We start from the raw sequence: 23203 nt of genomic DNA on the forward strand, positions 1-23203 counted from the left end.
GGGGAAAAGGTCAACAGAAAAAAAAAAAGTAAAAATATGACAAAATGATTTTGCACGTTTAACCCTTTGGGGATTGAGTTTGGCAAGAGGCTCTGAGGGGTTGTTTCCACCACTTTGGGTCGAATTTGGGGTCGGAACGGCACGAGCTCCCCAAAGGGTTAATTAGGATCTACAAATACTACTAAGGAATAGACAGTAAAGTTTGATCTGTTAGCCTGGCATATCAATGCTCTACAGCACCCAGCACTCACCAAGGTCCTTAACAGCTACCAGAGGGTCTCAAACAGCTGGTCACAAACAGCATAACTACACAAAGTGCTACTTGCAAACCAAATGATGAGCAATATCCAGCTAGGAACTGTATCTTTACAAAAAACAGCGGTGTTCAGTGTCTGAATCCTGACATTTATGCCTTTATCAGTTATCTCGAGTATTAATGGAGGATTTTAATCTAGGGGTTCATGGTTTCATATACAGGGTTCATGGTTCCCAAAACAGAATTAATTGAATTTACAAGCCATTCTGAATATTTTAGGTATATGATGTTAATTCAGCAGAGTAATAGGATGACAGAAACCACAAATACTACGGAAAAATTTCAAGGTTAGCATTGTTTGGGCAAGGCTCAGTTGTCCATCCCTTATACAGCTGACTCTGTCTTTAAAAAGGAAGTCTCACTTACCTTTAGATGCTTCTCAGACTTCCTCTCCAGATAGATCACTTGAGTATTATACATTTTTCATTTATTCACAGCAATTTCACAGAACAGCATTTTTAACTTTTAAGAATAATGCCTCAAGGACAGGCTACTGCTGAAAGCCACCTCAAAAACGGTGGTTTTGGTTCATGGAACATCAACTCCTGCTACGCAGTGCCCAGTGATGTCTGGTTAGTTACTACCCATGTGTACAGCAGAAAATACTCAAATACCCATTTGGAGGGAAGGCTTTGGATTCCTTTTCCTAACACTTCTCTTGTTTCCCATCCCACACCATCATAAAGTCAGCAAGTTGCTTCATTCTTTTCCATGGGAAACAAAACTGATCCATGCACCAGACAGGAAGGGAAGCTTCCTCCTGCCACCCCCCCTTTCACTGGGTGTCAGCACTGCTGCTCCTCCACACAGAGCTCTGCAGTGGAACACAGAAAGCAATTTTTAATCTTTAAAACCACACTCTGCACCATCATCTAAGACAGAGGTGTCTGAGAAGGAAAACAAATGACATTTCTGCTCTGCAAAGTACAGTGCAGCTAAATGCAGCTCCACTGTAAGTTAAACCCAAGTCCAACTCACCACCTCTGTGTTAAATGATGGATGCTACCCTAGCTTGTGGAATACACATCCTAAACTCACTCCATGTGCAGTTGCAACATAATTAGGCAATTCTCTGCAATGTTATAATGTACATTCATTTAGACTTCAGATACTTGCCTCCGTTAACTACTCTTTGATCTGCTCCAGAGTTTGGGCTGAATTCTGAAGTGTGGGATCCAGACCTTGAGATTGGTGGGCCTGAGCCAGACTGGCCCATCCTTGGTGAGTTTTGTCTTCCACTTCCCCAGGACAGGACATCTCTGTTCCTCTGTCCAGGCGGAATGTATTTATTTTCTCTGAAACACAGTAAACTCCTATCAGTCTTAAGACAGAACTGAGAGGCACCAAAAATACCTGATGGAGTGCTCTGCTGGTATTTTTTAATCTTTCTCAGATCAAGCTAAAGGAAAATATTAAATACTATCAGATGTTGACCTAACAGTCACCTCATGAATTGGCTTTTGATAGTGACCACACAGTCCACTTTATGAGCCCCCAGACACTGAAGGATTCAGTTGTAATGCCTGAAATTCTCCATGACATACCCAAACCACTGCCCTTTCCTGTAATCTGGTACGAATTCACCATGGTGACAGATCAGAATGGGGAAGTCTGTTCCCTACAGAGATAATGCAGGGCCAGGCAGAGGTGTACAAGTCAGCCTGGGTGCCAAAACCAGCACAGGATTGTTTACACAAGGTTCCCAACCTGATCAGCCCTGCTGGAAAAGCTCAGTTTCAATGAGCAAACTGCTACAGTCCCAAAACACCGCCATAATTTAAATAAAAATACTATTCATAGTGTATCAAGTACCTAGTGTTCACACCATGTCCTTCTCTTTCATTAGCATTTCTCTGAACAGCAGTATATTTTTCTTCTTCTGTCCTTTCATCATTTTCCAAGGCAACCCGAGCTTTGTATTGGGCACTTGATTCAATTTCCTCTGCTAATTGAGTTGCTCTGGCTTCCCGTTTTAAAAACTCTTCTGAATTATCTCTTTCTAATGGCACCCTAAAAGACAATGGAAAGGAAAAGAATCTCTGAAATGCATTCAAAAGCACAAAGGAGCTACAAAAATTACACAGTGTTAGTTCTAAACAAGTCAAGAGTGAAAAAAACCTTGCTTTTAAGCCAGCAGACTTGCTGTCTTTTTTAGTGTGACGATATTCCTGGACTGGTTTGATATTATGTGCAAATTCAGTGTCTTTTACCTGCCCAGAGAGCTGAGGTCAGAGAGCAGAACTTTTCCACATGACTTGCAAAAGTCCCAGTCCCTAAAGCTGTGCAAAGGCTCCAACTTTTAACATGGTTCAGAACATCAGGAATAAAAAGCATCAGTCTGTTGTCTGCTCCAAGAGCCCAAATTTGAATTTTTTTAGCTATTTACACATTGCCAGCAGACACAATCCTACTGAAATTAGAGAGTTACATCCTTAATCCTTTGGTAATTCCAGCCATAGAATTTTCAGCTCTTCCTGTTATGAATAACTGCAGAAAAGATGAGTGCAACAGCTGAAAGCACAGGACCAGAAGTCCATGACTTCTCATGTCCCAGGACCTCAAACCCACTCATTCTATGTATCCCTCTATAGCAGGTAATGGCATATTGCAGAAAGCATCCCTTGGGAAAGGCACTGAGTCAAAATTCAATACATGAGCACTGAAAGACATAACTAGAGATGGGATTGTACCTGGCACCTCCTTCTGTCCACCCTTCTTGTTTTTCACCTGTCCTAATTTTTGTTCGTGTCAGGTTTTACAAAAACCCTTTTTCCCCTGATTTTGAGCTGCAAAAGTTGTTCCATCCAACCTTACTTTAGAATAAACTCCATAAAAACACAGACCACAGCTGAGGTTTGGCCCATGCTCTGCTGGGCATTATATAACCACTACTCCTCATATTTTGAATCATATACAGAAGAAAACCAAAGAAAGCAGGTGGAGATACAAGCCAAGTATGTAATAATATATGCAAAACTACTCAAGTGTTGGTGGCAGAACTAGGAAAACAAGTGGCTTTGCCAAATTCCAAGCCAGCACTCGGCCACTGCATCGCAAGTTTTTTCCCCACACACGTATTTTTGGCCAGTCAAGACATCTACTGACCTTATCAATGGGAACTGCAAGGATATTAAATCAAAACCTCGCCCTTCAGCATAAAGCCTTGGCTCAAATAAGGTTTGCATGAACACAAACCTGGTCATGAGCCTCACTGACCTTGTGTTGGGAACATAAGGAAGGAGAATACCCAGTAATCCTCATTTATCTAAAGTGACTGAAGAAAAGGAAGGGATGTATTGCAACCTAACGGGCAAAGATTGATTTTGTGTTTTCTAAGAGATGAGAGAAAGGGGATGCACAAGATGACATTGTTCAGAGCCCTGGTGATGACAGAAGCAGCTGATTAATACATTTACTGAACCCAAACTTGTACCTTGATGCACTTTGACAAACTATACCTGCTAATGCTTAGCTCTAGCAAGAGAAAACAATCAAACAATAAATCCTTTACAATCCTGCAGCTGCACATCTAAGCATTTATCAACACTGCTGCTCATCACAGAGTTGGAAAATCAGGAAAAGAGCCTCCCAGTTGCAAGTTGCTTGACTAGGAAAAAAAAATAGAATTAATTTAAAGCCACCTTCACGTTTTTAATCTGTTTCCATTAATATCCAGAGAGCAGAAAGATGGAAGACTAAAGTTCAAAAGTACAAAAAGTACTTAGAGCAGTGAAGGGAAGGAAAGAACAGCTTCCCCAGGATTCAGACATAAGCCGATTAGGACACTTTGATTATCACCATGTTACAGGTCTGTTTGAACCAAACAGGAAAATCAAACTGCTGAACCTGTAGACAAAGTGCACACCAAAAAATCAAAATATCCACTGCCATTCCTTGATATTCAAAAAGAAGTTTCTGCTCTGGGGGTTAAAAGAGTGGGGAAACACTAAAGACATTTCACAATGGCTGCTGAACATCTGCAGTCCATTTGTGTTGCAGTTGCAGTGAACATTATAGCTGCAGACTATTGGGAATAAATCCACACTGCCAGAGCAGGCTTTACACTACTTCTATATCACAGTTTTTATATTATTATTTATATATAAATTTTATAATTTATATTACATATCAGGATTGTCATTTATATTTATATTCCAGTTCTTATATTGTAACTAAAACTTTAGTTTAGAGCTGGACAAATCTGCTAAACAAGTCATCCCCAGCACACAACCCCCACCTCGGTTATCAGCAACTTTTCCACATTCCAGTATCTTCCAGATCAATTGTCTCAATAAAATTAGGATTTAGTCAAACTGTTCTGCTGGGTTAAACAAAACCTATAGGTACAGCAGCTACATAAAGACAAACTCCCAGTTTTCCACCCTATTCCTGGAATAAATAAGCATTATTACATGCCTAAATTCAGCAAACGTTGCAATGGGAATGAGCTGTGCCCATTTAAGGGAATATATAAAGATTTCTACATCAAACTATTCACAGAACGCTGGCAAGGTTTCTTAAGCACTATTCATTCATTGCTTTTTCAGTTATTTGAGTCCACAGCTTCACAAACTATGCAAAATTAGCTGCAGAATGTAAAGTTTGTCAAACCAGGGAGAACATTAAATACAAATCTAATAACAAAATATTTTGGAACTTACGTATAAGAAGATAAACTGCTGTCATAAGTTGATACTACACCATAATTTTCTTCATTGTAACGAAACATGTCATTGGGATCCCATCCATTAGACTAGAAGAAAATGATGCTTGTTTTTCAAAATGACACTGGAAACACATTCCCTTAAAATTAAGGGCTGATGGCAGAAGTTAAACCTTCTGCCTCTTTCCTGGGCCTATGCATTCACTGTCCAGATAACAAAGTTATAAAGCCACAATTTGTTTCGTGGAAATTTGCTCATAAGATGCAGATTTTACCTTCAAAAGCCAGTTTTTGGGTGTATTTGTGTGGGTTTTGAGGGTTTTTTCTAAATACATACCCACTCTATACTAGAGTAATACTGGCTAGCAAGAAATGCACACATTAATGTCTTTTTGCCTTTTCCAAAAGGTGCAAATTGACACTTCTGACTATTAGAAACATCTCTTGTTGTGGCAAGTGCTGCAACTTTTCAAATGCATTAATGTAATTACCTGAGACCCAGGAGAGGCTCAAGACTCCTGTTGATCTGCACAACCTCCCCCCTTCAGTAAAATTGCTGTTGCAGCACCCAAGCACAGCAAGAAATGTTTTGAATATTTTATAAAAGCACTGACAGTATTGAGTGTTCTAATAAATCCCAATAAACTGACAGAACTGTTCTACCCAGATATGCTCCACAGTAACAGGAGCAGATTCTCCTCTAATCAATAACATTGTTTAATATGCTGCAATCTGAATACCTTGCTAAAATAATGCATTCTTGAGTAAGAGCTGGCTATGATATATAAAGAAATGGCACTGGAGACCATACTCCTCATCTAATGGTTCATAATCTACTAAAATTGTATCTGTGCTTGGGTTCAGATTTCCATCCATTTCCCCATGTGAAGCCCAGGGACACTGAGCTGAGCACAATCTCCCCATCCTTTCCAAAAGCAGTGACAGTCAGGCAGGGATGCTCTGATTAAACATAAATCACTTTGCTGTATTGCTGAATTTGGAGGCCTTAACAAAAGCTGCTCTTTCTGCCAGTCCCTGAGCCCAACATGTCTCTCACCACAGCAGCTGCCATTTGTCAATATTTGCCACGAGTGGCATTTGAAATCCAGCTTTTCTTATTCAAATTGGTAAAAAGTACTGTGGCAGCTGCTGGCAAAGACTGAACATCCACCATCACAGTGCAGGACAGCGATTTTACTCCAAAGTTCATTACTAGATTAAAATTAAGGAATTCTTTCAAGGCTCCTTTTCAGAGAGCACAAAAAAGCAGCACTCACCACATCTGTCTCCAGTGCCTCGAGCTCCTCGGAAGCCGTGTTTTCTCCTCCATCCCATGGTTCAAGATCCTTTTCCTTGTGTTCTCCATTAACTTTAGCACTGATGGCTGAATCAGTAAAAGCATCTGCAACAGAGCAGGGAGGGATGGGGGTGAAATCAGTTGGAAAAGTACCCTGGTTTTTATCTGAGGAACAACCAAAAAACAGCTCAATAATCATCATTCCCCTTCTCTCGCAGCTGCTGTGTTCAACAGGACATTAGAAAGGTGCCTCCTTTAAATTTATAATAACTATGGAAGTCCAGACTGACTTCTAATATATCAAAGAACAGAATTATTTTCAGTTATTTCAAAATATTTTACACCAACTACATGAATATTTGGGGAAAAAAAGAGAAAAAAAGACTGAGGATCCCTGTTCTTCTAGAAAACCCAAGGCTTGTATAATACAATTTTCCAACCAGCCCACACAACTGCACACTAAAACATTGTGCAAATATCAAAAAAGCATGAACCCAATCCCATTCCCTGAATGGGTAAACTACAATTTTCCCTTCAAATATCTGAATTTTTTCTATTTCCACAACTCCTCAACACACCAACGTGCACACACACATTCCCTGGGACATGAACAGAAGTGTCTTCCCTCCTGACAAAGCTTTTCCAAGCAGCAGCTCACCCAAATCCCACGGAAATATTCAGGAACTCTCTCCCTTTTGCTCCCACCAACATATGAGAATAAATAACCAGAAAGGTTCCACTATTGTTTAAAGAAATTATGAAAACATAAAGAAAAAAAAAAAAAGACCACAAGCTATTTTTTTACTTGCTCATGTTTCATTCAAGCCAGACTTAAGAAGGAATAATACCAGAATATTAAAAATGCTGTATAAAAATATCTAAAGCCACTCACCAAGGAAGTCAGGCTTTTATATTTGTAAGCAACTACATCTCAGAGCTGCCATCCTTAAGCAGAACTTCAAAAAATCAAATTAGCCTGGTATAAGCTTTCAAATAAATAAATCAGCCTAATATAAGTCTTCAATCCAGAATTTCCTATTATCCTTTACTGATAAAATAAGGAGCAAACATTTCAGACCCTTAGAAAAGAGCTGCAATCAAACCACCAGGCAGTGCCAGATACAGAAAAACATGGCCTAAATTAACTTTTGGCAAGATCTAAAAATCTTCCTAAGAAAAATGGACTTTAAAGCTCTTATGAAAAGAATTCACAACATATGAAGTTGGCCACTGATGTAACAGCTTTTACACAATCACTGAAGATGTTCTAAAGAGAGGCTGCTGACACTGCTGATTATTCCTGTTTTACCCAATTTCACAGTGAAGTTCTGCATTTATTGGTATGATCTGGCATGAAAATTAACTGTGCTGAGCCTGTCTAATAACATCCAGCACTATCCCATGAAATGCTCACTCAACCCATACACAAAGAACTGTGGGGAAGCAATTAAACATTGTTAATGAGCTTTATGAAACAAAACGTGCCCCTGCCCTACCTATGTGCTGATCCCAAATTTCAATCACTTCAACTGTCCAGAAGAGCTAAAAACCCAGGCTGACAACAGAAATCACCAACTAACTGCAAGATTCTCTACATGATCCTGCCAAGTCCCACATGCACAAACAAAGAGATTAACTTTCTGTTATATATTATGGGAACAAAAGCATTATGAAAGGCAAGATGCAGAGACACAGTGACTGCCAAAAATTACCTGTTTCTGAAGGAACTACAACAGATATGGAGAGAGGAGGAGTTGAAAGACATCGGATCTAAATTCAGGTGGAGTTTTTTATATTATATGGCTGAATTCAGGCAGAGTTGAACTCTTGAGTTCCTCTCACAGAATTAATCAAACATCTCCCACCGTGCAAAGATCATTTTCATAGTAAAATCTCAGTAATGTTCTCACTATTAACAGTCCCATTTTGCTTCACAAAGGAACCCCAAATCCTCAAAATAACCCACAGATTTCTAAGTTATTCCAACTTGAAAACATCTCTTCACACAGAGACAAACAACTTCTAAAATATACTGTATTATAGTATATACTATATATATGTTCAAATGTCTTCTGAAACTACACAGCAACACAGTGCTACAATCCACAGTTAAGGAGTAGCTAAAAAGCACATTTTTAAGGCTCTTTTATTTGGAAACTCTGCATGTACCTTTTCAATACCCTGTAGTTAATTCTGCCTTAACCCAGACAAACCAGAGCTGCTCCTGTCCCAACCATTGTTAATTCATGTTTCAAGTCTGATCCACTCAGATTGGACATTTTACAGCAAATGCAAGTTGGAGGCTGCTCATGGCACTTTAAAAACTGTGAACTTTGTTTCTACCTCTCTGGGAGTAGAGGGAACTCTTCTCCACTGAGATTAGATAAATATGAGTTAGGAGGCCTAATGGAGACAATCTGTGTTTCACAGCACTGTTTCCTTCATTTCTATTAAATTCCTTCAGGCAAACTCCACACAACTGTGCCATTTTGGATACAGTGAATAAAATACCAGCTTAACAAGACTCATCTACTCAACCCACTAATTTTCTTATTTAAACAGCCACATAAACATCCAGCAGTGCTGTTATTGTAATGACACAGATGAACTGAGGGAAAAACGAGTCAAAACAAAAACTCCCCTATCTACCAAATGCTACAGGTCTGAATAAGATGTGTACAGTCACTGCTCAGCTTCCTAGTAGAATCCAGTGTATCATGGGGCACAGGAACCTTCACTACTCTGCATTTCTCATTTTAGAATGACAGTCACAAGCGAGACTGCACCAGTTTAACCTCTACAACTCAAAGAAAGTCCAGAGTTAGGAGAAATTCAAGCTACAAAGGCAGACTTCCAGTCAGACAATATGGTCTCCAGAGCATCCAGGCAAAGTTTAAATGTAGCAGAACGGTACCTCAAGGCACAGATCACTATTTTCCTGGAACAAACAGCCTGGCAGACACACGGGAGACCAAGATTAAAAACCAGCAAGTCAAACAAGCCTCCACCGAAATTAATGAGCAACGAGATTGAGAACGTATGTAAAAAATTCTAAAAATAAAAGTTTCCAAAACAAAAACACTGTTCTTATGATTATTAGCAAAGTAGGAGCTAAAACATGAGCTGCTGCTCCAAGTGCTGACTGGCAGAGTAATAACAGACAAGACACTGCACAGGCTCAGCCTCCACTTATCTGGTGCCTCTTATCTCTGAGCTGTTGAAGGAGCAATTCACATGACACCTTGACACGGCCAAATTTTTAATCAATCCCTTTTCTACACAGTAAAACCCAAGTTAAAGATCAAACAAAACCTGGTGAAACAAAGGGCTGGAGCTGTAACACTCAATTAGTCCCCACTGCCTCTGTACCTGCTTAATGTGACATTTCCTAAGCAAAGGAGTTGGGTATCAAGGATCTACTTCTGTTTTAAAGCCTGGTAACTGGAAAAAAAATCCCAAGGACAAGAGAAAATCACAGTAATACAAATCAAAAATATATATTCTGTGAAAAACTCAGCTTGGGTAAATTCTTCAAGCATGTGCCATTAAATTAGTTAAAGAAAAAAGTGCCAGAATAGAGCAATTAGGAGTCAGGGTTTAATTAACTTCAGTGTCCAATGTGCTCGTTCCCACAAACATATTTTGAGCTACTAATGGCGAAGAGCACAAATATGCAATTAAGTGCAAGTCTGCAGTTCAAATGCCATGAAACCCATCATTGCCAAAGGTGCTGATGCTCACACTGAAGCTTTGATCAAGCCTAAGCAAGGCCCAAAGTAAACTGAGCTTTCACCTTAAAGGTTTCAACAGTAAACTCTCATTTGTTTTGTAACTACTTACTACTGATTTGAAACATTAAAACCAGTTACCACCAGCTCTGCTGAGCCAACATTTCCTTCCTTTGTTCATAAGATGCCTACTGCTATTCCCCTTGCAACACTTTCCCTGGAAGGAGGCCACTTGCAGTGCTAACTCAAGGAAAAGCCTTAACAGCCAATTCTCTTCTGCCTTGTTTTTCATTGCATTTGTGATATTTTTCTCAGAGTGCAGCAACAGAGCCAAAACCCAATAAAAACATTGTAGAAATCTTTTACTTTAACAGTAGTTATGATGTTTCAATTGTCTTGTCTTTAAAGAGAAGCCAAGAAGGCAACTCCAAAGCCTTGGTGAAATTTGAATCATATGCAAACCAGCACTATCAGTGTTTAGGGCTCCAGGAAACACTGCTGGAAGCTTCTTCTGTAAAACCAGATCACGCAGCAGCTCTGAGATCTCAGCACTCAAGAGGTGAAGCAGAAAGATGTGACGTGTTAATGCACAGCCCAGGATTTCAACTTGCACCTCAGAGCGGGTCTGGAGCAGCTGATTTCCAGTGCATGTGCAGAACTCGGCGTCAGTCCCAATTTAAAGGCAGACAGAACAGTCTGAAAGGGGCTGATGGGTGTAACACAGCTTCACCTGAGTTTTCCAAAGCATGTGTCATTCATCAGCCTGTACTGCAGCAAATCTCAGTTCCACAGAGACCTCAGGTGATCCTTTCCATTCCTTCTGAAGCCTAACAAGCACCTGCACAAGCAGAAAGGTCTGTGCAGACTGACAGAACTGCAAATACAGGCCTGGGAAGTGGGGACAGATTTACTTTTTAAACATTAACTGCTACAACACCCCTGTCCACACAGACCTAAAAGTTTTTCTCCCAACCCTTCCAATTTCTACAATCTGGGCAGACACCATTCTTTCTCCAGTAGTGCATTTGAAGCTGCAGTGTCACACTTGGCACAAATGTACCTGTGCTGCTCCCAATTTCACCCACCCCAAGCCTGGTGTTCCCTCCCCTGAACTCTGATGCAGCTGCAGGACGAGTTATCAGCTCCTGCCCCAAAGCTGCACCGCTCTGATAGCACCGGGAGCTGCCTGGCAGGCTCTGCTGGATGGTTCTTCACACACAACTGTATTTTCCTCTCTTCTCCATCCCATTCTCTTTCTCCCTGCTGCTTTTTCCCAGTCCTCTTTCAGTCTCTATTGCCTGACTTGTGACTCAATCCAGTGAACATCTTCAGGAGTCTCTTGCCCAAACTCCTCCAGCCCGGCAGAGAATAAAAGCCAGAATAAAAATCCACATTACTCCAGATACTGAACTGGAAAACCAAGATGCACTAAAATTTTCAAAACACAAATTTCTGCAGAAACTTAGTTTAGTTCTAGGGCTCCCCAAAATTCCAGCAGCCTCCTAAGGGGTAAGAAACTACACAAAGAGACCCAACAAACCTTATTCCCAACAATCCCTACTCTAGGTAAGCCTCTCAACAGAGAGCTCGTGAAGTGCCCCTTTCTTGGACTACATTTTTAAAGCAGAGAAAGCCTTTCCAGTCAAATATTTCCAAACTGTCTCCTTACTTGTCTGTGAAAGCCAAAAAACACTGAGGGTTAGACAATTTAAAGGTATTTGTCCCTGTCCCACTTTGAGCACCAGGCAGTGACGGTTCCAAAGACAAGGAGCACCATCTCCTCACCCAGGAGTTTAGACTCAGTTTTCACTGTGAATCACAGGTTTATCTGACCCACTGCCATGAAGATCTGGGTTTATTTACATGAACAAAAGGCCAGCAGTTCCTGTGTGCACGCTCACACACTTCCATTCTTTTGAATCCTTGCTTATTTAATTACCCAGGAAGCAGAAAGCCCCTCATTGCTCTAATGTGAAGGTGTGATCAGAGTTACACTTTCAAGTGTCATTTCAAGATAAGACATTTTTGAGACAAAATGGAAAGCAGACTAATTTACCCACTAGGAGTTATCAAGTTTTGCAGCCTTCCAGTTTATCTTGCTCCAAGTCTCTACAGCTTTATTTCAACTCTCCTCCCCAGTACTTAAGAGATTTACACTCCAAGATATTCCACCTAATAAAGTGAACTGAGGGACTGCTCGACCTGAAGCAGTCATTTTCTTCTAGAAAATGTCCATTCCTAGAAGCAGGAGCGTATTTTTCCTTCAGTCTGTTCAAAATCTATGAAGATTGGATAAGGCAGAGCCCCATTTGCATTAACATTAAAGTGAAGTTCATAGCAGACCCATTATAAAACAGCTCTTGTGTAATTTAAATTCCAAGTCCCATCCAGAACCTGGAACCTATCTGCATTTCAATGCTACACTTGCTCTGACATTATGCATCATCTTCTGGGAAAAGCAAAATTCCTTGAGAAAAAAAAACAAAACAAACCTCTCATTCTTCAGCTTTAAATCAGGCAAGAACATCCACACAAGGTGAAGAGAGAAAGATCTCATTAAATGTCCTCTGTCCCTACACATCTCTAAGTCTCTGATAATGGGAATAAAACATGTTGTAATAACCACTGAGCTCCCAGAGAGAGTTGTTAATCAACCTGTAAATGTACACATATACAATTCCACCCCACACACAAAGCTGTGCATTTGCTTTTATTCTTTATCCCAGCAAATCAGCAACACAGGCACAAAACCCCTTCAAATTTTCTGCCCAAAAGAGAGAAATTTGCACAGGAATTGAGCTGTCTGACTTATGAGACTCTCAGGTTCCAGAAAAATAATTAGGGGCTTGGAGGTCACACAGTAAAAGTATGAAAACTGCCTGACTGCCTGTAAAATAATTTAATTTTGACAGTTTCAAGCCATGTCTTCAAGGTTTTAAGACCTGTCTGCCACCCCACAAGGTTCTTCTGTATTTTGGAAAGCCTACAAGTCTACAAGTAGCAAAGCAGAAATGAAAAACACAAGTTGAGGATTTTTAAAGATCTTTGAGCTCTGTTTGCAGTAGTATTTTTACAATATTTCAGTGAATGCATGTTTAGATACAGAAGTTAACTCAATATAGACTTTGTATCTAAATCAACTCTGAAAAAGAATCTTTTTCTAAAGAATTTGTGTCTTCACGGATTCTTCTATAACATTTAACAGCATAATTTAGAAAAGATATTTATTAAAAAAAAAAAGTCGATCTCCCACAGAATCTATAAAATGGTTTGTAAAACCACGAAGGCTTTGCCTTGCAGACACCAAAGCCAAGTGGCCTCACAAAGGTTCTGCAACCCATTTAAAACATATTTGATAAATTTGAGATTTCAGGAGTTTTGCACTCGCTAAGAATTAAGAATATGAATGTGAACTTTAATTTTTGGATCCTGAAGCACCTACTTTGAAAAAAACCTTGACTGATGATCTCATGACAACGAACAATTTTAAAAACAAATATACCTCTTCTGGCATAATTGGTATCCATATCCTTAAAATGCACCATCACAAAATCTGAAGACTTGAACAGGATACTCTCCAGAATGTCTTCACGTTTTGGCCCCAAACTGGATTCTGCAGTTTTCCGATGAGCAGCATCAACCACCAAATCACACTGTGGGACACACAGAAAGGCTCTCAATTAATGCACCATCAGCTACTCAATAAATTCACCTACTTGCAAAAAAAACCCCAGACATTTACAATCTGCTTGTGCAAGTAGTCAAAATAATTCACAGTAAATATTCGAATTAAACAAAATAGTCACGTTTTAATCAAACACTGATTATCAGGAGCTTTGAAAATAGAGTCAAAATGTAAAAAAATTACCTTAGGACTGTAGGTTTTAAAAACTCCTTCATATATACCACCATTTTTCACCTGTACTTCACATTTGGATCCCTAGAACGCAAGAAAAATGAAAATATAACTTTCTACGAGACAAATGACATTTCAGTGATTTTCTTAAACATCTATTCCTTACATAAGTGCATTGTGTAAAAAAACAGCTCAATCTTCAGTCAGATCTCCTCGTTCAGCACCTGCCAATTTACAGATCCACTGCTGTGCTCTGCAGCTGCAAACAGCTGGGTGTGTATGTGCTGCTCTGGAGGGATTTAAAGATACTCACAGGAGCATATTTGGTTCTTACAAGACTCTTGACCAGTTAAAGCACAAAGAAGTTCTTGCTGAAAACCAAGATCTGTGCATGTGTGGGTACAAAAAAGGATGAAAGCTTAACCTGGACTCAAGGAGATGGGGGACTTAATTTTGGCATGTCAGGACTTCCTCTGGAATCTGGGAGAAAGGGTTCTAATCCCTGCACACAGACCCATTTTATTTACCCATAACCTCTCTAAAAACGGAAAATTCAAAATATGACCAGTGCACCTAAGAAATCTGCTGTACCTCTACAAATTAAAATCTTTCCAAGTCAAAAATACAGAATTACTGAGATCAAGTTGGCAGAAAGTGTCTTAAAATTTAATATTCCCTCCATCGTATTACAATTACTGGACTAGTTAACAATTCTCTGTCACTACAGGAACTGTTTCCCCTCTTCCAAACATGAAGACTTACAACAACTGATGTGAGTATGTGAACCATTCTCATATTTGCATAGATGCCATCGAAAGAAATCTGAAAAATAAGAAAGAAATCATGAATACAGGAGAAAAACTTGTAACAATTCTAAAATTCAGAGCACCCAAACCAATGCTGGCCTTCACATGAGTTCCTAGAAACACTGGTTCAAAGCCTTACTCAGGCAACATACATAGAATGTATATTTAAATTAATATTGAATATGACACAGGAGATTTCTAAAGGACCATTAGCTTTTCTCTGACCAATTAAAGATCTAACACCCTTCCAAACAAGATAAAAATCCCACTCAATAAACAAGGAAATATCACTCAATACTGAAATTCTCTGGCTGGTTGGGTGAAGCCCATGCACAGACTCGAGGGGCGTCAGCAGGGCTTTGTTTTCTGACTGGAAGAGCCCTGCTGACATCCCTCTCTGCCTTAAGAACCATCAAGAGCAAGGCACTCCAAGTGCTGCAGAAGTGGAAAGGTGCTTTCAGGCTGCTGAACCTCTTCTTTTCAACTCCCAGCCCTGATTACACCCATTAACAGGAGCCAAAGCCGTCAAACCGTCGAGCGCCAAATTGCTACAAACCCTGTTATTAAAACAGTCCAAAGCAATTCACTGCAGCACCAGGATCTGAAACTCTGACTGGGAGAGCTCACCAGGTACCATCAGGACACATCCACTGCTGAGGATGTCTGTGCTTTGTTGCAATAACTGGTATCTCTCCCTGTCAACTCTGTGCTTGTGAAATGAGCAGGGACCTCACCATATTCTGAGCTTTTCCACTGACAACACATCTTTTCAACTGTCAGCTCCTTAATCCACTTACTGCTGTGTGCCAGCCACTTCCCTGGGCTGCAAAGACACGTCTGAGGACACTCCTGTGCTCAGCACTCAGCACACAGGACAAGAAGACCAACACTTGGATGATGTTTAGTGTTTGCATATGGCCTTTTTCACCAGACTCTCTCAAAGCTTCTTTATTTTTACTCAAGTGCCTTGATATCTTCAATAAACGTTAATATAAGTAAACTGTGGCCCTTTTAAACCTTCCTACTTCTGCTCCATACCCCCAAATTAGCCATCTTTGAAAACCAGGCCAATAACAAATGGGCAAATATTTGATTGGTGCAGTTCAAAGATCCACATCTTTAGCTCTGATAAAATGATGTTCTCCAAGTCAAGCCACATCTATACTTCAATCATATATAGCCTTGAGAATAACTAAAGACATTGGGGGTAGGAGAATACTGAGTTAGCAATTTTATAGTAAAGCTAAACAAAATAGTTATTTTTATTTAATTAAATGCTGTCTTAAATCTCTTTAAGGGAGAAGCCAATGTTAGAATCTCCAAATAGGAACTAGTTCAAAAAGCACTGCCTCAAGCTAAATGTTATTCACATCTACAACTAGAATTGCAGGAAAATGCAGAATATTTATGTAAGTGTAGTCAAAAGTTTAAGAGAACCTTCCACCCTTCACCCTCCCAGGAGACTTAAATGAAAGCAAGATGCTACTCTTTAGAAAATTGTATCTCAGTCGAAAGTATCCAAAGGAAAAAACTGGGAGAACATTCCAGTATCTGCTATTCTTATGTCTCTAGGTTGTTTCCTCTTACCAGGAGTGGTACAACGAGGAGAAACCCCAAACTTACCGTAGGCTGAGGTGGTCCTTTGCCACTGCTGCGGCCTCTGGAATTAAACACACACAGGGGATGTGATTAAAACAACTGCCCAAACTGCTGCATTTCTTACCACATAAGAATTCCAAACCCCATCTTAATACAGAGTTGAGAATGGGATCAGGAAAACCAGCATTCCCATAGAGCAGAACCTGACAATTACAGGCCCATTGAGTTCATCCTCCAAATTCCTGACCTGCCAGCAAGTGCCTTTAGCAGGCAGGGGGTTACTTACAATAAACTAAAGGAGAAAATGAAAAAAATACTAAGCCTATGCCATTGTTCCAAATTCCAAACCTTACTGGCACACAAAACCAAACCTCAGTTCAGGCTCAACCCCTACTTAGGAGGGTCCTTCTCTGAGGCTCTGAACTTGTCACTGTGTCAGATGAAGGGCCACCCAAATAACTGAGGAGCCCTGGTTGTGAGGCTCTACCCACAGAGCTTGTTTCCAACTGCTCTCACAACCCAGCAAGATAAAGTAATTAAGTCTGTCCATCCCCTCAAAAACACTGACTCCTTTTAACGCAAACCTGCCTATGTGCAGCACTCAGGACACTTCCATGAGCTTTTAAATTAACCTGGATGCTCGGGATACCCTGCAAGCTGAGCTGGATCAGTCTGTGCCCTTCACCTCAGCCATCTGAGTCCCAAAACATCCCTGCAGCTGGTTAAGTCCACAACAGCTCCAGTTCTTCAGATCCACTGGTGTGTCTTAATTCTAAGTTCCTTCCTTGTACCAAGAAGTCCCAGTTTCAAATGCTTCTCATAGTGATTTAGATACTCTCCAGAGTATGTTACAACTTCAGGAGCGCCCCAAGCGTAATGTGAGGCAAAATTAAGTCTTCTACTGAAAAAAAAATCAGTTTTTAAAAAAGAACCACCTTATTGATGCACAACCATTTCATTAAAGAGACACAAAGAATCACGTCCATATTTCAAAATATCCAAACAACACTGAAATCTAAATCCCACGGAATGGCATGGAATCCCAGAATGGTTTGGGCTGGAAAGGATCTTAAAGATGATCTCAATCCAAGCCCCTGCCATGGGCAGGGGCACCTTCCACTAGACCAGGTTGCTCAGAGCTCTTGAACACCTTCACTGGATGTCAACTGCATTCAACTGCTTTTGAAAACATCAATCTACCCCTCAAAATAACATGCCCTTAAAAATAAGGCTCATGGGACAGTCAAGAAATCAAAGGATCTTCTCTCCCAATGAACATAAATAACTCTCCAATAAATTCGGTAGAAATAAAGGCCATCAGAGAGCCATGAAAGGATTTAATGAAGAAAAAGTGAAAACTCACTAAACTATCACCTGCCTCCTTTAAGAAAACAAGTTTCTGCAACAAAATGTGGTCTCAGAGCATCCCCCACACTGGTGACATCTGCTGATGGCAGGACCTGCAGATTTGGGGGGCCCAGCAGGCATTCTCAGAATATTGCAGAATACTAATCTCACAGAAAAAAACCCAAATTCTAATGCAAATAATCTTTATTTAACTACCATCAGCCTGAACTGTCCATAGAAGCTTCACAACTTCACCTTGCTCTGGAGACAAGAAACTCTCACCATTTCCTAAACCTGCCATTTGTTAAATGGCAACCTGGAACAGCATTTTTGCATAAAATTCAGAGGAATCATCCCTCTGTTTCTGAAAGTCATTTCACCAGACGAGAAACCCCCAAACAAGAGGTTCAGTCCAGTTCTGACTTGTCCTTCTATTACAATCAGAAACGGAACCACCACGGCCGCTCACAGGACTTGGCCAAAGTCAACCAATTTCAGCAGTTCTATCTGTTGGTCTCAAGGATTTTAGATCCTCCTTCTTCATCAGCTACAGAAATGGTCAAAAGGGAAAGAGTTTGGTGCCTTTGCAATAGAAACCATCCCATTTTTAGTGACAAAGTATTCTTAGAACTTAAATAACTGGGTTGCCGGACTGGTCAGAAAGTTTGGAGCGTTCCCTCCAAGCATCAACCCAACTGTTCTGGATTTTCCATCTCTTACCACATTTCCAAAATTACTCTTCCTACCCACATTTCTTTAAGAAATAAACTGCTTGTGCACATCCATGCTGGCAAGAGGTCCCAAATTCTACATCAGCCAAGGGTTAAGGTACCTGCAGAAATTCTTTATGTTCCTCTGATCTAACATATCTCTTTAAAGACCTGGCCTCTTGTTTTTCAGCTTGTGTTAAACATAAACCATTGGGAAAAAAAGGGAAGACATTCACCAAGAGGAAAAAAATAAAGATATTCACCAATCCAATTCAACAATACAGCCAAAACTGTGTCTTCTCCTAAAACTGAGGCCATCACTTGAGTTTCATATTCCAATAGGCAAAGACTCAAGTTCAAACTACCCTTTGACACATCTTTGATGTATCAAATGAAAAAAAAAAACACTTAAAACCTCTGCAAAAGCAGAATGCAAGTGGGTTTTGCCAGAAGTTTAACATAATTTAGAACAAGAGAGTAAAACTAAGAATGGGGGAATCCAGAAGGGTCAGTAGTAATTTGGCACTGCTACCTAAAACCCCATTTTCATTACAGCAAGTATGGAAAATTAAAAAAAAAAAATGCACTTTGCATTGCAGAAATCTGGTTAAAGGTAAACCTGGGCAGCTTGGCAAACCCAACCTGGAAACCCTTTGCTTTGGGGTAGCAAAGACATAAAATCAGAAAGTACCATCAAGCAATTACACTTAGTAGCCAACTCCTTCAGTCCAGCACTGACACCTGAAGAGTCAAAGTCTCCAGCAGGGCCCAAATGCTGCACAATAAATATTTTTCCCCAGCAGCAACTTACACATTTTTTTCTATTTTTATGAGTATTTCCTACCCTATTCCTCACATCCCTCCTCCTCCCTATGTTTACATGCCAAGTAGAGCGTTTGTATAAGCAAAACAAGGTCACACATTTATATTTTCCCAGTTAAGTGAAAACTAAGGCAAGGGAAACAAAGTCCTGCATGTGAAAGAAAGTCTCAGCTTTTCTCTCCAGTGGCATCTTCACTTTGAGACTAAGAAATAAATGCAATCACCCTGCAATTAATGCCTAGTGCAGAAGTGCAGCTACAAAGAGTACTCAATTTAAGAGTGAATGGATGTTTCTGGAGCACTGATCTTACTGCAGCTTGGAAAGCAAATTTACAGGATATTCCAAAGAATTCTAGTGCAGAGAGCTGGGAAAGCTTTTCTTCTGAGGGACAAGTCGGAAGTACAAGGTTTTATTTCAGTGTAGTGTTCGGCTGTATAAAGTCAAATGAACCGAAGCTGTCAATTAAGATTATGCAAGTCCTGCAGGTTTGTTTTCTGTAGTTTTTTCCCCCACTACTGACATCAATAATGTCAATTCCTGTTTCCACAAGAAATGACAGCTTCTGTAGTATCTGGATATGGAATAACCTGCGCCCAGTCTGACCCAGTGCACACCAGTAACCTGCTGATGGGCTTAGTCACTGTAGAACCTTCTTCATCTACATTGCCATGAATCAGTTGTTAAATTAAAAGTTACTCAAAATCAGGGATATAATATCATGCTGAAGTGCATTCTCAGTGATAAGGGAAGAGACCTGCAGGTTAACCAGGCATTTTGCTCAGCAGTTTTGCACAGTTGCACTAAAACCCACACAAAGACGTGAGAACAAACTAGAAACCCTCTGAATGGCACGTGTGATCAGCCCTCCAGAACAGTCACTCCCATTATATCCCACTGCCTTGGCACTCAATATTCCCAATTCCTTCAGTCTGAACAGGATTGACACCTCTCCTGGCCTTTCCTTAAGCTTATAAAAAAGGATGTCAAGGAAAAAGGAAAATAAATGTTGGCAAGAAGTGTGTGTAGCTCGTTTTTGATACTTATCCATGAGATTATTTCAGTTTTAGTTTTTAATGGGAAAAGCCATTTTTAAAGGGTAGTACTTTAGTGTCTTCTCAAATGACCCCCAAGTCCAGCTAGGCAAGAAAGTTACCAAAATGAAAAATCCCTTCTGCCACAATTGTAACCAAAACCTGAGTCTTTGCCCTCAACAAAATAACAATGGGGGAAATTAATAACAAAAAACGATGAAGAGCTTGGAGGAAGGCTGGGATGGATACAACTTCCAACCAGAGGGCAGCCAACCCTCCTGTGCTTGCATAAGGACAAAACTCAGACACAAAAAGCAGATGTTAGATAATGTTCTGACCAGCACAGGGAGCAGGTTTGGGAACCAAGTCCACACTTTCCCCAATTACAGTTCATTGTGCTCTTGGCATCTCCCCTTCAGCCCCAGCCCACCTGCCATATCAAACCCAGCATTTCATTTGGGGCCTCTTCATAAAAAAGGTATTAATCTTTCATTTTTCTTGAACACTTCTAAAGGTACCTTCGTTTCTGATTTTTCCCCTTATGTAAAGGGGAAATTAATGGTATAATGAAAACCCCTGGAATGCCTTGTTTGTTCACACAAGATTTTACCTTTCCCAACATGAAACAGAGATGTCCATCACTGTGAGCCCATGGAGACCAACACCCTCCACTCATGATCAGAGGTACAAGGACGAAAAGCTCAGCCCAGTTCTTACAGCAATAAACTCCCAGCAGAAAATTAGGCCCAGGACAGCTAATTATCCATGAGCTTTCTGCCCAAACTAAGCTTTTAAAAGCAACTTAGCCATGAAAAGTAACATTTTCTTGTATTTAAGGTAAGAAAGGGAATGCTAGGGCTGCAGGGAAATGAGCTGCTGGGAGGAAAGCTTGGCAAAAACCGGAGATGTTTTAAGTTTCTATTAAATGATACAATGCATCAGATTGGTATGAAGATGCAGGCCACCTAAATTTTGATTTTGTAAACAGAAAAGCCACTCAGCTTTTCATTTACATGGACAGATTTGCAGCACGAATCATCCTTGAATTTGTACTCCCAAAAAGACAGGACTTCTCTTCAGGACAGCAATAGGATAAGTTCTCTGAAGGTGTTCCACGGGGCTGTGATTTTACAGACCCCTCATTCAGAAATAACTTGAAAAATTAACAAAAAAGATGGGAAGACCTCTGTCAGTTGTTCAGCAGCCCCACCAGGACTCCTTAAGGAGTTCTGAGGTGGGATTTCTCCAGCAAAACTGAAAATACAACACTGGTAGGAGAAATCCAGTGGCTTTGAGATTAAACTTGGGAGTGAAATTGAAGTTCAAATGCCCAAATCTAGACAGGCAAGTGCTCCTCATCAGACTGAATTCCAAAAAAATCAGCTGTGGGTTTTGTTGCCCTTCACGTTAACCTCTACAGTGCCACTGTGCGCTGGCAGGGACAGAGCACAGCAAACATCACGTCCAGCCCAATGCCACATGTAAAACCCATCAAATGGGTGCCCTGAGCTGCCAAGGTAATGTTGTTGTTATTTATTTTGTCCTTTTCAACCCTTCCAAAGCTCTTCCGCTTCCAGTTCCACGGGCTGGGAACAAAGTAAAGCCCCATTTCCAGTGATGTCCAACAATGGGGCCACTGTAAATTCCGTTTTATTGCCAGGGCCCAAAACTGAGTGGGAATAAACGTTCAGCTGAGGAGGAAGACGAATAAAACCCGAAATGAAACTGCTCTGAGCGACTGTGACCTTCAGAACTGTTACCGTCCCACTCTGATCGTTTGTTATGACCCCCACAGCCCCGGAAAAATTCACGGCACTACCAAGTTTATTATTTGAGGGAGAGGAAAGGGAAAATAGGTGTGGGTTTATGTACGTAATACTAAGGGAAGGAGCGGGATGGATCTTCCAGGGGCAGCGAGTGCGGGGCGAGGGGGGGCGGAGGGGGAGGCGAGGAGAGGGGAGAGCTCATCCTCTGCAGGATCCCTGCCCCAAAAATCCGGGAGAAGGCGAGGCCTCGGAGCCACCATCCAGCGGCGCGGCCTCGCCTGCCTTCCCGCGAGAATCTCACTGCGCTTCCCATTTAAAAAAAAAAATAAATAATAATAACAAATAATATTAAAAATGAGAATTATAAAAATAATAATACAAGTAAAAATAAAAACTAATAAGAAAAAATAATCACACCCCCTAGATGTTAAAATAAATAAATACACACACACACACACCCCGGGTGAGTCGAGGGCGCCGCGCCGCCATCGCGGGGCCCCGGATCGCCGCCCCCTTTCCCCGCCCGGGCCGCCCCCCGGCCCCGCCGCCATCGCCCGCGGCCCTTCCCGCGCCGGCCCCGGCACGTGCGGGCCCCGCGCCCCCCGCTCCCCCCGCGCCGCCTCGGCAGGCGGGTCACGTCGGCGCCCCCCGCCACGGAGCCTCCCCCGCCGTGCCCTCCCCGCGCCTGAAGGGCAACCCGGCCGCGGCCCGGCCTCGCCCCGCCACTGCGGAACCCCCTCGGCGGGGCCGCGCCCGCCGCCATCGCGGCCCCCGCCCCGGCCCCGCCATGCTGCGGGCCCCGCNGAACAGATGTCGGGTTTTCTCTGCCACTGCACTGACAACATTTTTGTCTCCTTATCAATAAAAAAACTTTTTAAAGGGAGAAAAGGAAATCATCATGGTACGAAGGAAGGAAGGGACCACAAGAAAGAAAATCCGTAAATTAGACAAAATTATGATCCACATGCAGACCTCCTGCCACCAGTTATATCTGCACCTCTATAAGCAAATAGATATGATGGTATGGAAATTAGGAGACAGTACAATTGCCATCACCATCTCCATCTGATATCGTGTCAGATGGGTAAGGTTTGGCAAAGAACTCGCTCTCCTGTGAATTCTGAGGGGGGAAATCAAAGCCCAGCCTCACCCTCCAGCAGCAGGAGCAAACCTGAACCCTCCCTCCAAGCTGACACTACTGTGGTTTCCTCCTGCTGTCGGTGGTACTGATTCTGGGGAGGCCAAACCCTGAGTACTGCGT

General features: G+C 41.3%; 1 protein-coding gene across 11 annotated transcripts in view; it reads right to left on the reverse strand.

Annotated features, from left to right (window-relative positions):
* ATXN2 (ataxin 2) overlaps positions 1–23203 on the reverse strand; it is a 53748-nt gene that overhangs the window by 27923 nt on the left and 2622 nt on the right. For all 11 annotated transcript variants that reach the window (XM_017814181.1, XM_017814189.1, XM_017814184.1 and 8 more), the window contains exons 2-9: positions 16290–16326; positions 14623–14682; positions 13873–13944; positions 13507–13657; positions 6257–6381; positions 4978–5069; positions 2129–2326; positions 1433–1611 (exon numbers count right to left, since the gene is read on the reverse strand). In XM_017814181.1, the coding sequence (XP_017669670.1) occupies positions 1433–1611; positions 2129–2326; positions 4978–5069; positions 6257–6381; positions 13507–13657; positions 13873–13944; positions 14623–14682; positions 16290–16326 (914 nt within the window). The remainder of the gene's footprint in view (positions 1–1432; positions 1612–2128; positions 2327–4977; positions 5070–6256; positions 6382–13506; positions 13658–13872; positions 13945–14622; positions 14683–16289; positions 16327–23203) is intronic.

The sequence above is a fragment of the Lepidothrix coronata genome, unplaced genomic scaffold, assembly GCF_001604755.1.
Source record: "Lepidothrix coronata isolate B3197 unplaced genomic scaffold, Lepidothrix_coronata-1.0 Scaffold44, whole genome shotgun sequence".
NCBI classification, from domain to species: Eukaryota; Metazoa; Chordata; class Aves; order Passeriformes; family Pipridae; genus Lepidothrix; species Lepidothrix coronata.